Genomic DNA, 16,918 nt, shown 5'->3' on the forward strand with positions numbered 1-16,918 from the left:
CTGGAAGATCCCCTGGAGGAAGAAATAGCAACCACTCCAGTATTCTTGCTGGGAAATCTCGTGGACAGAGGAGCCTGGCGGGCTACAGTCCATGGGGTTGCAGAGAGTTGGACATGACTACAGTGACTTAGCACGCATGCACCCGAATTTTACACAGGATGCTCTGAGGCTCAGTGAGCTTCAGTCCACCCCAGTAGAAAGGGGCAGATGTGAAATCTTACCACTAGAGCCTGCTTGTTGTAAATAAGAGTGATGAGTGACTTTTTTGGAAAAAAATCCCCCCTCTCTCTGAGACTCTGCCCTTTCTTAACCTGCAACTTGCTCTGTGTCCCCAGGCAGTTTGGTGGTTATGCTAAGGCAGCTGATTACGCTGCCCAAGCCGCCCAGCTGCGGTCCGCCCTGGAGAGCACAGCCAAGTACCAGACTGACTTCTACTTCTGCACCGGGTATGACCCTCCCATGAAGCCCTACGGACGTCGCAACGAGGTCTGGCTGGTGAAGAGCAGTGAATGAGTCACTGGCTGTGCCCCAAGCTCCGCGGGGGTCTGCATCTGTGCCCACTTCCCCTGGGAAGAAGCAGCGCCCCCGTGCCGCTCCAACAGAACCAACTTCCCTTCAGAGCCAGTCACTGCCAATTTCCTGAGATAAGCATGGTCCAGATGCTGAGGCTCTGTTTCTCTTGGTGGGAAATAACGTACCCACGATACACATGCGTCCTTCTAATTGACTTATAGACAATTCAGTGGTAGGCCAGAAAAACCCAGCAGCATTTTTCCAGCTCTCTGGATCCCCTAAAAACAGATATTTACAAATCATGAAAACTGTATTTTTATTAATCCACGAAGAAGTGTGATTTATGCGTGATCTTTCATATGTAATTCTTAGAAGAGCTTTCTTTAAAAAGAAGCCAAAAATAAAGATCTTTGACTTTAAACAGCTGAAACAAATCCTGTTGTTGTTTAGTCACTTTCTCTTCTATCCCCAAAAACCCCAAACAGTGGAGCATCATCAGATGACGAAGGGAGGACTTTCAGTCTCCTGCCCCATGGTGAGGACACAGGTAATGGGATGTCAAACAGTGAATTAAGAAAAGACAGGGACAGGAGCCGAGGAAATATTAATTGTTTATCTTCATTCTGGATTAAATAGTGAAAAATAGGACAGAGACCAAGGTGGCTGATTGTCAACCTATGGACTAGTAAAGCAATCGAAAAATGGATGGAAGACCTATAGACATTTCTCCAAAGAAGAAATACAGATGGCCAGTAGGCACATGTGAAGATGTCCAACGTCACTAATTATTAGAGAAATGCAGGTCAAAACTACAGTGAGGTACCACACAGGTCAGAATGGCCATCAGTAAAAAGTCTATAAATAACAAAGTCTGGAGAGGGTGTGGAGAAAAGGGAACCCTCCTACACTGTTGGTGGGAAAGTAAGTTTGTGCACCCACCATGGAGAACAGTAAGGAGGTTGCTCAGAAAGCTAAAAATAGAATTATCATATGATCCAGCAATCCCTCTCCTTGGCATATATCCAGACAAAACTAAAATTTAAAAGCCCTATGTTCATAGCAGCACTGTTTACAAAAGCTAAAATACAGAAATAGCCTAAATGTCCATCAATAGATGAATGGATAAACAAGATGTGGTAAGGCTTCCCTGGTAGCTTAGTGGCAAAGAATCCTCCTGCCAGTGCAGGAGACACAGGTTTGATTCCCAGTCCAGGAAGATCCCACCTGCTGTGGAGCAACTAAGCCCGTGAGCCGTAACTATTGAGCCAGTGCTCTGAAGCCCAGAAGACAGAACTATTGAACCCATGTGCTGCAACTGCTGAAGCCCTCACATCCTAGAGCATGTGCTCCACAAGAGAAGCCACTGCAATGAGAAGCCCAAGGACCACAACTAGAGAACAGCCCCCACTCACCACAACGAGGAAGAAAGCCTATACAACGGTGAAGAACCAGCACAGCCAAAAATAAAATTATTTTTTAAAAACTCCAAATCTTGTATTTAAAAAAAGATGTGGTGTGTGTGTGTGTGTATATACACACACACAATGGAATATTACTCAGCCATAAAAAATGAAATAATGCCATTTGCACCAACATGGGTACAACTAGAGATGATCATACTAAGTGAAGTAAATGGAAAAGAGAAAGGCAAATACCATATGGTATCACTTATATATGGCGTATAAAATATGACACAAATGAGCCTATCTATGAAACAATCACTAACAGAACAGACTGGTAGTTGCCAAGGAGGAGAATGTTGAGGGAGGCATGGAGTGGGAAGTTTGAGGTTAACAGATACAAGCTGAAGAGTGGATAAACAACAAGGTCCTGATGGATAACACAGAACTATATTCAATATCCTATGATAAACCATAATGGAAATGAATATTTTTTAAGTATACATTTACATATATATATACATATATATGTTGGAGAAGGAAATGGCAACCCACTGCAGTGTTCTTGCAGAATTCCACGGATGAAGGAGCCTGGTGGGCTGTAGTCCACGGGGTTGCAAAGAGTCAGATACAACTGAGCCACTAACACATACACACACACACATATATGTATAGATGAATAACTTTGCTGTACAGCAGAAATTAACATTTCTGTAAATCAACTATACTTCAATAAAAAATATTGATTAGAAAAATAAAACATCCCTCAAGAAAAAGAATTATCCTTGTATGTTTTGTGATCACACCCAATAAACTTTGTCCTGTGTGTACCACAACATAATTCCACACTCTCCTGCTTACACAGATACTTAGGGGTCATCAGGTGATTGTACTGTGCAATGCTTGGCTGAGCTCAGGTTAAGACCTTCATTTACATTTGGCTTCTCCACTCTTGAGTAATGTTACTTTGATCTTGAGCACTGTAATTAAAGCTTCATAGCATGCCACGCAGATGGGTATTTATTTGATTGAATGCCATAGGTTTTGCCTTCGAATTTATATCCTTGACAAGCTCTAGGTTTTCCTTCCAAGTATTTGGTTTCTATAGCAACCATAATTCTCTAGGAATAAGAAGATAGACTGAAGCAATACACATGCAGAATCAGAAACCAATCCATGTAGGGTGGAAAATGGCCAGGGTAGACTGAAGGCGTGGGCTGCATAGAGTCTTCTCATAATCAAACAAGGAATAAAATCTGAATCACCTTTTCTTGGCAAGGAGTTAATTATCAGTCGCTTCAGTCATGTCTGACTCTGCGATCTCATGGATTGTAGCCTGCCAGTCTCCACTGTCAATGGGAATCTCCAGGGAAGAATACTGGAGTGGGTTGCCATGCCCTCCTCCAGGGGATCTTCCTGACCCAGAGAGCGAACCTGTCTTTTATATCTCCTGCATTGGCAGGCAGGTTCTTCCAACTAGCGCCACCTGGGCAGCCCAGACTTTCATCAAAAAGTCATTTTATGTGCTGGCTCAAACACAGCCTTTTCTCACATCGTGCCTCTTCCTCCTGGGTTCCCTTCCCTCTAGCAGAACCAGAATAAATGCTGGTTCCCCTGCAACGTCCCCCACTTTCATGCTCCGTGACTTTGCTTACCTTGCCTCCCACACCTAGAATCCACCCCCCACCTCCCTATCTATCCTCTACCCATCTTTCAAGTCCCAGCTCAAGAGTCTTTGAATCTGTTAGAATAGGACAGAGTCCAGAATGGGGGTGGCTAAAAGACAAGGAAGGGAAAAGCCCTCAAAAATAGAACCAGGGAAGGTCCCAGGACCTCAGAGTGAGGACCTCAGGTAGAACAAACAGCTCTCCTGGCTAGCCCAATTTACGTAGGGAAGGCCCAGGGGGAGGAGAAAAAACATACAAAAAGAGGAGCCAAAGGGCCGGGTGTCTCTCTCTCTCTCTCTCTCCTCTTGGATAGGCATGCCCTCATGCCTCGAGGATGTATTTTCCTTTATTTTCTAAATAAAACTGAGCTGTAACACTGATCACTGTGACACGGTCTCCAGTTACATCCCTCTTCCTTGATGATTTATAGTCCCCAGTCACCCCGTAGAGTAAGGGCAAGAAAGGGAATACTGCCTGCCATATCAGTACACAAAGGCTGTCATGGTCATCAGCCAGTGAGCCCTGGGGGAACTCGGGAAGGAAAAGAATACCTGCCATCTAGTAGCCATCCGACTGCAGCTTCCCCCTACGGTGAGCCCTGAGGACACTCAGGATGTGAAAACACAGGATGCTGACCCCAGATAGCTGAGGTGCATATCAAATAAATGATTTTAGTGAGCCCAGACTCTTGCATCTTCCCATACAAAGAACAGTGCTAAATTCCTTAACTTATTTTCCTTTTAATTCACAATAATCTCTTGACTACCTGCCCTTTGTTCAGACTACCAGCCCTTTGTTGTAAAACTTTTGTGAACCTGGCTCTGCCTCCCCAGACCAGTTCTCTCAGGGTTACTTGAGCTACTGCCTCCTGGGTTTGAAGTCCTAAAAATTCCTGCCAAATAAAACATAATGTTTAGGTTGTGAATACTTTTTAAGTCTACAAGGGTATGTGTACAAAAGATGCTCGGTCTTATCAATGTAGATCAGCTGAATTTTAAAAAATAAGAGTTATTGATGGCTAACATTTATTAAGCATTCACCATTCCCTTTTTATTAGACCCCACAATCCTATGAGGGAGTCACAGGCAATACCCCCATTTACAGATAAACTAGGGCAGTCCAGAGAGGTTCATTAACATGCTCTAGGCTACACAGATGATACTCAACAGAGCCAGAATTTGAACTTAGGCAGTTTAACTCCAAGACCAAATATGCTGAACTCTCAGTGTCTGTTTCCCTTGTCTGGCAAGAAAGGTAATGAGGCAGAATGTGACTCGACAAGTGAGTGTAGGAGGTGGGTGCTCCCTCCTCCCTGTATCATTTATTCTGAGGCTCAGCCAATGTGGCAGTGCTATGATCCCTGTGTCTCTAGGGCATAAGCCGCTGCCTGGAGTGTAGATGAACAAATTCCATGAGCTTCTAACTCTAGAGACAGCAGAGAACAGCAGCAACCTATTTGCCACCTGTCAGATCAGCAGCCCTGTCTATCCTCTCTCTTGATTAAAAGTCAGATAAAAGAAGTTCTTGTTACCCCAATACTAGCAAAGGACCATCATCCCTCCTTAAATAATGTCTACCACATAGGGACTTTTTCTTCCAGTTATAATGAGATATAACTGACATACAGCACTGTATAACTTTAAGGTGTACAATATAATGATTTGACTTCCATATGTGATTAAATCATTACCACAATAAGTTTAGTGAACATCCATCATCTCATATAGAAACAGCTTTAAATGGGAGTTCCCGGTGGCCTAATGGTTAGGACTCTGGGCTTTCACTGCCAGGGCCTGGGTTCTGTCCCTGGTTGGGGAACGTCCCAAAAGTCACATGGTGTGACCAAAAAAAAAAAAAAAGGAAGGAAGAAATAAAGAAACATTAAACAAATAGAAAAGTATTTTTTCCTTTTGATGATAACTGTTAGGATTTCCTATATAACAGACATCAGTGTGAGTTATATTTATCCTTTCATAGGGCTTCCCTGGTGGCTCAATGTAAAGAATCTGCCTGTCAGTGCAGGAGACGCGGGTTCTACCCGTTGGATCCTGATCCTTCGAAGCAGGTAGGGAAGATTCCCTGAAGAAGAAAATGGCAACTCACTCCAGTATTGTTGACTGGGAAATCCTGTGGACAGACAAACCTGTGCCCCATGGAGTTGCAAAAGAGTCAGGCACATCCTAGCGACTAAACGACAACAACATAATTGATTTACTCTTTGTGTTAGTTTCTGGTGTGCAGCAAAGCAATTTGGTCATACCTAAACATGTGTATCTATTCTTTTTCAAATTCTTTTTCCCAGTAGGTTATTACAGAATACTGAGCAGAATAATACTATTCATTTCTGTACCCCCAGCTCCCAGCAAAAGCTCAGTGTATGAATGTGGGATGAATAAATGAATGAATGTGTTTCCCAATTCATGCAACAGCTGAAAGCAAGCTGGAAAATGAGGGATGGAGAGGGGTAGCCAGCCCACCTGTTTGCCATCCAGCTTGGTATACATCTACAATGCCGACAGGAAGTTAAACATTTTTGAAAAGTACAAAAAGGCAGAAATAAATCTATAAGCTCCAGATGTATGGATCCAATGACTTGCTTGACGTTTTCACATAAGTAATTCAGATTTCTCAGATGACACAACCAGAATGGGACTTTTGGTTCAGATTCTTTAAACCCTCCAAATCTTTTCCTTCCTCCATTTTCCTGGACTCTCTGAACAGCACCACTATTCACAAACTCACTGTGGTCAAAAAGCCAGAAATCATCCTGAGATCAAGACATTTGCCCAAGACCAGGGCGGCAGCAGCAGCAGCAAGAGAGAGCTAGTTCATAGCAAACAGCCAGACTTAAGTCAGAGTGCAAGCAAGAACTCATTTAATGAGGCTAGTATTTTTCAAGCTTTGTTCTTACCCCAATCCACAATCAGAATTACATTTTACCTTTCAACCCAGTACAAGCACTCACACATGCGTAACACATGTTTTATGAAGCAATACTTTCCATTACTACCAATGGTAAAGTAAAAGCTCAGCCGTGGAGAGAAGGAGGGGTAAATAGATGGAGTATAGGTGATTTTTAGAGTAGTGGAACAATAAATACTATATGACCCTGTAATGATGGATATATGTTATTATACATTTGTCAAAATCCATAGAATTTACAACAGAAAGAACAAGTCTGAACATCATAAACAATAGACTTAAGAAAATAATTCCATGGACAGAGGAGACTTCCCTGGTGGCTCAGAAGCTAAAGAGTCCACTCCTTTGTCAAGGAATTCTCCAGGCAAGAATACTGGAGTGGGTTGCCATTTCCTTTTCCATGGGATAGTCCCAACCCAGGAATCGAACTCAGGTCTCCTGCATTGCAGGCAGATTCTTTACCATCTGAGCCACCAGGGAAGCCTTTAGAAAATAATAATATATCAATATTAGTTCATCAATAGTTCAAATGTACCACACTAATTCAAGATGGTAATACTATGGGAAACAAGGGTAGGGAGAAAGAAAGGGGGAGAATGGGAAATCTGTATGTTACACTCAGTTTTTCTGTAAAACTAAAACTGCTTCTGAAAAAAAAAGTCTATTGGGAATTCCCTGACTGCGCAGTGGTTAGGACTCCATGCCTTCACTGCCTGCCTAGGGCACAGGTTCAATCCCACAAGCCACACAGCCTAGCCAAAATAAATAAATAAATAATTTTTTTAATTTAAGTCTACTTAAAAAAAGCATGACAGAGACAACATTGCATAGTATTTTATTGCTATTCATATAGAATATAAAAATTCTAAACAAATAACACAAACAAAAATTTAAACATGATTGTTATGGAGTGAACAGGTGTGCTTACCTGTGTGTAAAATTCATTCCAGTGGACGACCTGAGGACACAATAACATGTACATCTGGTACACTATTGGACCTCTTTTTAAATCCAACCAAAATTGAAAAAAAATCATCCAAACAGGTTGTTGTCATAGGTACTATAGTAATCTTTACTATTTAGCACCGGAAATTTTTTCTTTGATCTTAATCTACATGATAAACATAATGTAGTGTAAGAATTAAATGAAGTCATTTATTCTCTTCCTTGTTCAATTATTGATTTACAGTTTTGAAAAGCAAGTATCTTTTATTCACGTTTTTCTTTCAAGCTTCATATTTTCCTCTAAAAAGTTATGATTGTGACCATGAGAGAAAAGCGAGATGTAAAAATGCATATCTCTAACTTTTTCATTCCAACTGACTTTATAACATTCCATTCTCTGTATTGCAATCATGTTGAAAATATGCACCAGCTAGAATTACTCCGATTATAAAGAAAGTTTAAAGACTCTGGAATGAACATCCTTTTCGATGGAATGCTGGTGCCTCTGAGATTACCTGATCATTCAGGGATACGTGCCTTTGGCTTCAACTAGGCTATTTTAGAACTCTTTAGAAATGAACTTGTAGAAAACTCATAACAAAGCAAGTATGTCTTGCATTTGACAAATACATAAATTCTGTTCAGCGAAGATTTGATTGAACTGCTGAAACAAGAGAATCCATTTCCCAGCAGACTTCCATTCCCATGTCTGGTCCTTTGGCCATGATTGCTGGGAGGCTGGCGTCAGCTGGTGATGTTGACCAGAGAACCTGCATGTAGTCTCTTGTGTGGCTTGGGCTTCTCAGAACAAGGAAGCTGTGTCTCAGAATAAAGAATCCAGAGTAGTCCAAGGGACCAAAACTGAAGCTGGAAGGCACATTTTGACCTAGCCTTGGCAGAAATCGCATATCATCACCTCCACTCCATTTTATTGGTTACAAGAGAATCACTAAGGCCAGCCAGAGCTTCAAGTGGAGGGGAATTCGACCCCATCTCTTGATGAATTACAACCCTCTTTTAAAACTGCCACATTTCTTGGAATCTTCAGATGTGTTTGACATGTTAAAATATACCATGGTTTTCTTCCAAAATTGTACTCAAGAATGTTCAAAAAAGCAGTTAAAAGTGCGCTTTTATTATCCAAATATCACGTAAATATTGGCCAAGTGAGATAGTTTTTCAGCTCAAGAAATCGACATCTTATTTCTGAGTTTATATATTATGCTCAGCTTAGTACCTTCTGGCAACCAGGAATTCTACCGTGTGCAGTAAGTGGATATAGTCAGTTCCAACATGTGAACAAAATATGTCTAAAAGTTTTGCTCACTGGCATTTCATTTGATTTCAAGAAACTCATGAGATTCAAGTAAAATATCTTTAGGTTGCAAAGCTTCATGATGAATAAACCAGGGTTGTTAGCCATTTTCAACCATTTTTTACAACTCTGCCATATTTTTGGTCACATTTGTCATCTAAGTTTATAACTCCTTTACAGTTTTTCTAGTTTAAACAGTTGAATTAACAATATATTTTTCCATCTCAGAGATCATATTTAATCCAGTGTGAGTGAAATTAAACAGCACAAGAAATCTTCTATAAAAATTGTTTTTTCCACTCATTTTGAATCTCACCAAAAGTGCTGGCAATTTTCAACAGTGCTTTTATCAGCTGAATCACAGACTCTACATCATACCGTAATTGCATTAAAAAGTTGCTTCCTATGTTCTGTAGTAATACAGATTTGATGAACTGTTATGGGATACTAAGAGGTATAATTTTTCATTGTTAGCTGATTTATCATTTTTATCCTCAAAAATCATATCTACTATTCCATGGGGCTTCCCTGGTAGCTCAGTTGGTAAAGAATCTGCCTGCATTGCAGGAGACACAAGTTCGATCCCTGGGTTGGGAAGATCTCCTGGAGAATGAAATGGCAAACCACCTCAGTATCTTTGCCTGGAAAATCCCATGGACAGAGGATCCTCGTGTGATCCCATGGGGTCACAAAGAGCTGGGCACAACTGAGCGTCTAATACAACAACATATATCCTGAAAGAATGAATTTTTAGCAGCTGTATGTCCCGTTGTTTTTTTTTTTTTCTTTTTTGCCACCTAATATATTATTGGGCTCCCCTAAGGGTTCAAGTGGGCCTTAGGAAGCATCACTACAAACAAAGCTAGTGGAGGTGATGGAATTCAAGTTGAAGTATTTCAAATCTTGAAAGATGATGCTGTGAAAGTGCTGCACTCAATATGCCAGCAAATTTGGAAAACTCAGCAGTGGCCACAGGACTGGGAAAGGTCAGTTTTCATTCCAATCCCAAAGAAAGGCAATGCCAAAGAATGCTCAAATTGCACAATTGCACTCATCTCACACGCTAGTAAAAAGTAATGCTCAAAATTCTCCAAGCCAGGCTTCAGCAATATGTTAACTGTGAACTTCCTGATGTTCAAGCTGGTTTTAGAAAAGGCAGAGGAACCAGAGATCAAATTGCCAAAATCCGCTGGATCCTCGAAAAAGCAAGAGAGTTCCAGAAAAACATCTATTTCTGCTTTATTGACTATGCCAAAGCCTTTGACTGTGCATCACAATAAACTGTGGAAAATTCTGAAAGAGATGGGAATACCAGACCACCTGACCTGCCTCTTGAGAAACCTGTATGCAGGTCAGGAAACAACAGTTAGAACTGGACATGAAACAACAGACTGGTTCCAAATAGGAAAAGGAATATGTCAAGGCTGTATATTGTCACCGTGCTTATTTAACTTCTATGCAGAGTACATCATGAGAAATGCTGGGCTGGATGAAGCACAAGCTGGAATCAAGATTGCCAGGAGAAATATCAATAACCTCAGATATGCAGATGACACCACCCTTGTGGCAGAAAGTGAAGAACTACAGAGCCTCTTGATAAAAATGAAAGAGGAGAGTGAAAAAGTTGGCTTAAAGCTCAACCTTCAGAAAACTAAGATCATAGCATCCCGTCCCATCACTTCATGGGAAATAGATGGGGAAACAGTGGAAACAGTGGCTGACTTTATTTTTCTGGGCTCCAAAATCACTGCAGATGGTGATTGCAGCCATGAAATTAAAAGACACTTACTCCTTGGAAGGAAAGTTATGACCAACCTAGACAGCATATTAAAAAGCAGACACATAACTTTGTCAACAAAGGTCCGTCTAGTCAAGGCTATAGTTTTTCCAGTGATCATGTATGGATGTGAGAGTTGGACTATAAAGAAAGATGAGCGCAGAAGAATTGATGCTTTTGAACTGTGGTGTTGGAGAAGACTCTTGAGAGTCCCTTGGACTGCAAGGAGATCCAACCAGTCCATCCTAAAGGAGATCAGTCCTGGGTGTTCGTTGGAAGGACTGATGTTGAAGCTGAAACTCCAATACTTTGGCCACCTGATTAGAAGAACTGACTCATGGGAAAAGACCCTGATGCTGGGAAAGATTGAGGGCAGGAGGAGAAGGAGATGACAGAGGATGAGATGGTAGGATGGCATCACTGACTCAAAGGACATGGGTTTAGGTGGACTCTGGGAGTTGGTGATGGACAGGGAGGCCTGGCGTGCTGCGGTTCATGGAGTCGCAAAGAGTCGGACACGACTGAGAGACTGAACTGAACTGAGGGTTCAATGATAAAGAATCTACCTGCTAATGCTGTAGACACAGGTTTGATTTCTGGGTTGGGCAGATCCCCTGGAGAAGAAAATGGCAATCCATTCCAGTATTCTTGCCTGGAGAACCTCATGGACAGAAGAGCCTGGTGGGCTACAGTCCATGGAGTCTGCAAAGAGTCAGCCCGAAATTAGCCACTGAACACACACACACACACACACACACACACAGTATATTGCTAAATAGATGATTAGAAGCTTCTTTCATTAACAGTAGATAACAACTTAGGAATCACTGATAAATTCATGTATTTTACCTTTGGAAATATGAGTGGGATTTAGTGACAGGATACCATGTTGTTTCCCTGGATATGTTTTTAATTTTGAAGATTTTAAGTTTTCATTTATAAAAATTTCATTATAGATTATATGTTGAGTCTCACTTCTGTTAAGTTTTGCATATTTTTAAAATCACATTTAAATAATCTTCATTATAAGATCCTGCATCTACTTTTCAGAATACAGCTCAAATAAAATAAATTTTTTTATTAATCAACATTTTTTTCAGTATTGTCATATTTACACTTCCAGATCCAGAAATTGAACTTGAACATACCTCTATATTTTTCTCATCATCTGCTTTCTTATAATAATGATAAAACAACCCACTATAATAGCAATTTATATTAGTTAGGGCTTCCCTGGTGGCTCGGTGGTAAAGAATTCGCCTGCCAATGCAGGAGACCCAGGTTCGATCCCTGGGTTGGGAAGATCCCCTGGAGAAGAAAATGTCAACCCACTACAGTGCTGTTGCCTGGGACAGTCCACGGACAGAGGAGCCTGGCAGGCTACAGTCCATGGGGTTGCAAAGAGTTGGACACAACTTAGTGACTCAACAACAACATATTCGTTCACTTTAAATGTTATAATAGGCAAAAACTGGAGAAAAATGTCAGGTAACTTCCCTCCCCCAAATACCCTTATTAACTAAATAAGGCTTGGTTGAGAGTTTTCACAGTATCCTGACCCAAATAAAATACTGCAATTCTTCACAACTATTAATAACTTCACATTATAAAATACAATTAAACTCTACAATATTTACATCCTTGTAGGAAATTGGTCAAGTTAGCTATCATATGCCAGAAAATTGAAGGATATGACCAGAGCTAGTTACATAATTTGCATCAGTCAGTTTAGTTGCTCAGTTGTGTCCGACTCTTTACAACCCCATGGACTCTAGTATGCCAGGCTTCCCTGTCCATCACCAACTCCCAGAGCCTGTTCAAACTCATATCCATTGAGTCAGTGATGTCATTCAACCATCTCATCCTCCATCATCCCCTTCTCCTCCTGCCTTCAATCTTTCCCAGCATCAGGGTCTTTTCCAATGAGTCAGTTCTTTGTATCAGGGGCCAAGGTACTGGAGTTTCAGCTTCAGCATCAGTCCTTCCAATGAATATTCTGGACTGATTTCCTTTAGGATTGACTGGTTTGATCTCCTTGAAGTCCAAGGGACTCTCAAGAGTCTTCTCCAATACTACAGTTCAAAAGCATAATTTGCATGACCCAGTGCAAAATGAAAATGTAGTATCTTGCCTGGACATAAATCAATCCCCCCTTTCCAAGGGTCTATCACCCCAACCCATGTCAGACAGGTGAGCCCAGGTGGAGTGTGGAGGGAGTCTAGGGACAGGGGCAGAAATGGGGAAACGGCCCTGGGGCCCCAAGGGGTGGCAGAGAGAGGGTGGCCAAGAACCTGTCCCAGGGAGACAGACAGGTGATGAGACACAAAAGAGATGGGAGGCAGGATCATGCATGAGCCGAGACTCCAAGTCCCATCTGACTTCACTCATAAAACAAATTCAGGGACTTCCTGGTGGTTCAAGGGTTAAGACTCCACCTTTCCACTGCAGGAGACACCAGTTCAAGCCCACATAGGGGATTTAAAATCTCAAATACAATAAATAAATTTCTTAAAAAATATTTTTTTAAGCCAATAGCTTTTTCATTAAAAATAAATAAAACACAAATTCAAGATTAAATTATCAAGAATTTGAAGATGATGATGGCAGGACATTAGACTGTAAGCACAGGAGCCCTCTGTGTATTGTGCCCTAAACAACTACACTGGTGGCAATCCCCTGAAGCCAGACCTGGAAAGGCCAGTGAGCAAAAGAATCAGTGATGTTCCTCCCAGCCAGATCAACCCATCTCATATATCTGGTCCTCACGTGTTTACTAGGATAGCTGAAGCTCCAATATTTTGGCCTCCTGACGCAAAAAGCTGACTCATTGGAAAAGATCCTGATGCTGGGTAAGATTGAAGGCAGGAGGAGAAGGCGACGACAAAGGATGAGATGGTTGAATGGCATCATCAACTCAATGGACATAGGTTTGAGCAAACTCCGGGAGATAGTGAAGGACAGGGAAGGCTGGTATGTTGCAGTTCATGGGGTCACAAACAGTTGGACACTACCGAGCGACTGAACAACAATGATAGCTGTTTTGGGATAAAGGGTATATGATGCATTCTCCTAATCAATATTTTTCTTTCTTTCTGATCCTGACCCATTTGCCACATCTAAGGGCTTATTCCTCCTAGGGCTTGTCCTCACAATATGAAACATATCAGGAAAGTAACCTGGTACAGCAGCAAGAATGGGACCAGGAGTCAGACAATGCTGGCTGTCTCCCCTAACATCCCACCCTTGGGTACCTCCCTTTATCTCTCTGGGTCTCTGCCTCCCTGTTGTTAAAATCCTCCTATTATCATGGTGGCTTCCTTATTATTATTAATGAAAGGGTTAGATTAGGTCACCTCTAACATTCCCTCCAGCTTGTTTCTAGGAGAAGGAAACAACACAAAAAGATGTTTGGCAAAAGGCGTTTGGCCTCTTGACAGTTTTATCTCCATTTTTAATGGACTTGTAATCAATATACTTTGATTCATCAAAGCCTGAGCTGTTTGGTGTGATGTTGTCACAGCATAAAAGACAAAAGGAAGGAGATGTGAGTAATTTGAATGCGTGTAGGCAAAGGGAGCCCTCTTTCCTTAGGGCCTAGAGAAGATGGGCTAACTTTATTACCCTAGATTTTAAAATAACAATAATTAGTACTTGAGACAGTTCTTTTATCTAAGGTGCTCAAAGGGCTTTGTGGTCATTAACCCATTAATTCACCTGCCTCAAGCCATCAGGGGGTCAGGAGGAATCTCCTTAGAAGACAAGTATGCCAGGAACTCTAACCTCATAACAGTGAGGAATGCCCAAAGGGGTTGACCCTCTCTGTCTCTCCTCCAAAGGTCACCAAAATGGTCATCTTGGAAGAATTAATGGGAAATCCTCTCCTGCTGGTCTAACAGCAACTTCACCATTCACACGTGGCTTTGGGTGAATCCTCCCAGATGTCATATTTCCGCATCTGGAAAATCCCTTTACCCTTAATGTAAACTTTATAGAAAAGCTTTTACAGCTTCACACAAACTGTGATTGTGCCCAAAGTGAGAAAAGGGGAGGACGCTTCTCCCTAAAATAGTCTTTTCTCAAAGTGGGGGAGTAAAACACGGCTTTTTAAAGTTAAGGAGATTCTAGATGATAGAATGCCACTTCAGAATGAATTTGTCCAGAGTTTGTTAAGATTCTTATCTCAGGTGGCTTCCATTTAAAAGCATGGGTTGGAAAAGCACACTACTAAAAAGTAACTTCATGTGGCCTGGAATTCTATCCTTAGAATCCTTCCATTAATCAGTTCATCCATCACCTAGGAGGTGCTCCCTGCAGTGCCAGGTGCTATGAGGACATAAAATGTGGAGCCTAACCCCCAAGCAGCTATAAATCTAACCAAAGGGATCAACTACAAATAAAAGAAATTAATAAATGTGTTGTTTTTATTGGAAAAGACCCTGACGTTGGGAAAGATCGAGGGCTGGAAAAGGGGATGATAGAGGATGAGATGGTTGGATGGCATCACCAACTCAACGGACTTGAGTTTGAACAAACTCCAGGAGACGGTGAAGGACAGGGAAGCCTGGCATGCTGCAGTCCATGGGATTGCAGAGTCACACGTGATTTAGTAACTGAACAACAACGACAATTGTTTTTGTTATTATTTATTATTTTTTAACTTTTTATTTTGTATCAGGGTATAGCTGATTAACAAGCTATATCATTAATGTTATGATAGTTTCAGGTGGAATGCAAAGGGACCCAGCCCTACATGGACCCCAGATCACAAGGAAACTTGAAACCACACTATACATGTATCCATTCTCACTAAACTCCCCTTCCATCCAGGCTGCCACATAGCACTGAGCAGAGTTCCCTGTGCTATACAGTAGGACTTTGTTGGTTATCCATTTTAAATATAGCAGATGTCGATCCCAAACTCCCTGATTATCCCTTCCTTCATCCTTCTCCCCTGGTAACCATAAGTTCCTTCACTAAGTCTGTGAGTGTTTCTGTTTTATTATTAGTTATTATTTAAATTCATTTTATTTATTATAGTTATTCATACATTTATTAATACAAATAAATTGGGCAGAAAATATTATTTCCATAACTTTGGACAGTACAGACTGTGAAGTTCCCTGAGAGTGATCAGTGAGGGCCAGAGTGATGAGGGTAGGAAGGAACACTCACAGAGGAGATAAGATGAACTGGATCTCCGAGGCAGAGAAATTACTTGGGTAAGAAGCAGGATCAATGAGAATCGAGCACAGAGGATAAATGGGAATAGAATAAAAGGCAGTTCAGGACAGGGACAACCTCTAAGAAAAGGTGAGCAGATGGGAGGGAGAAAACTGACCTGAATGAAAAACAAGGCCTGGAGAGGAGAAAGAAATATGGTTGGATGGTGGAAGTTGGGGCTGGATCATAGGGAGACTTGAAACCACACTAAAAAGTACTGATTAGGGTCTTCAGAAGTCCTCTGTTGGAGCTTCCCTGGTGGTTCATCAGTTAATACTCCATGCTTCCACTGCAGAGGTGCAGGTTCAATTCCTGGCCAAGGAACTAAGATACCACATGCTAAAAAATGAATAAATAAATAATATTTTAGAAGCAAATATCCATATATTTAATAACCCATAATAAACCATAATGGAAAAGAATATGAAAAATAATATATATATATATATATATATGTATACACAGTCAAGGGGTTCAGACATGAAATAACACAACATTGTAAATCAACTATATTTTCAACTTTTAAAAATTAATTATAGATAAGTAGTAGGAACCTACTGAACAGTACAGGGAACTCTACTCAATACTCTATACTGGCCTATACAGGAAAAGAATCCAAAGAAAGAGACGATGTAGGTATATGTATAATTGATTCACTTTGCTATACGCATAAAACCAACATTGTAAATCAACTATACCCCAATAAAATTTTTGATTAAAATTTTAAAAATTATTAATTTAAAAAATGAAACTAAAAAAAAAAATGAAACTAAAACCTCCAAACTTTTTTTTTTAATGCAAATATCCATGAAAAGAACCAAAGAGTAAGTAAATTTGAAGGGGGGATTAGGGGTGGCCTGTGGCCAGATAGCCTGGACCCTGTCCTGCATGCTGTATTATACATCACCGCAAGAGAAAAAGAATATGTTATACCAATATGAGCTGGAACTGTTAATTGCACATTCTTCTGTCTTGGGCCCTGGGAAAGCCTCAATGGAATGAGACCCAATAAGAGTGCATTCTGATAAGGGTGAGGGGAGCAAGGAGAGAGGGAAGTTATACCAAAGGCCTTGGCAATCCCGGAAGAGCTGGTCCAGGTAGAGCCCCCACCTTATGCGCAGCCAAAGCTTGAGGAAGGACCTCCAAAGGAGAGGAAGGT

General features: G+C 41.1%; 1 protein-coding gene across 1 annotated transcript in view; it reads left to right on the forward strand.

Moving 5' to 3' along the window:
• HEBP1 (heme binding protein 1) overlaps window positions 1–947 on the forward strand; it is a 37,327-nt gene extending 36,380 nt beyond the window's left edge. Inside the window, exon 4 of the mRNA XM_061417796.1 lies at window positions 336–947. Coding sequence (XP_061273780.1) covers window positions 336–513 — 178 coding nt within the window. The 3' untranslated portion in view covers window positions 514–947. The remainder of the gene's footprint in view (window positions 1–335) is intronic.
• Window positions 948–16,918: the final 15,971 nt, after the last annotated feature.

This window comes from Bos javanicus, chromosome 5 (genome assembly GCF_032452875.1).
Source record: "Bos javanicus breed banteng chromosome 5, ARS-OSU_banteng_1.0, whole genome shotgun sequence".
NCBI lineage: Eukaryota > Metazoa > Chordata > Mammalia > Artiodactyla > Bovidae > Bos > Bos javanicus.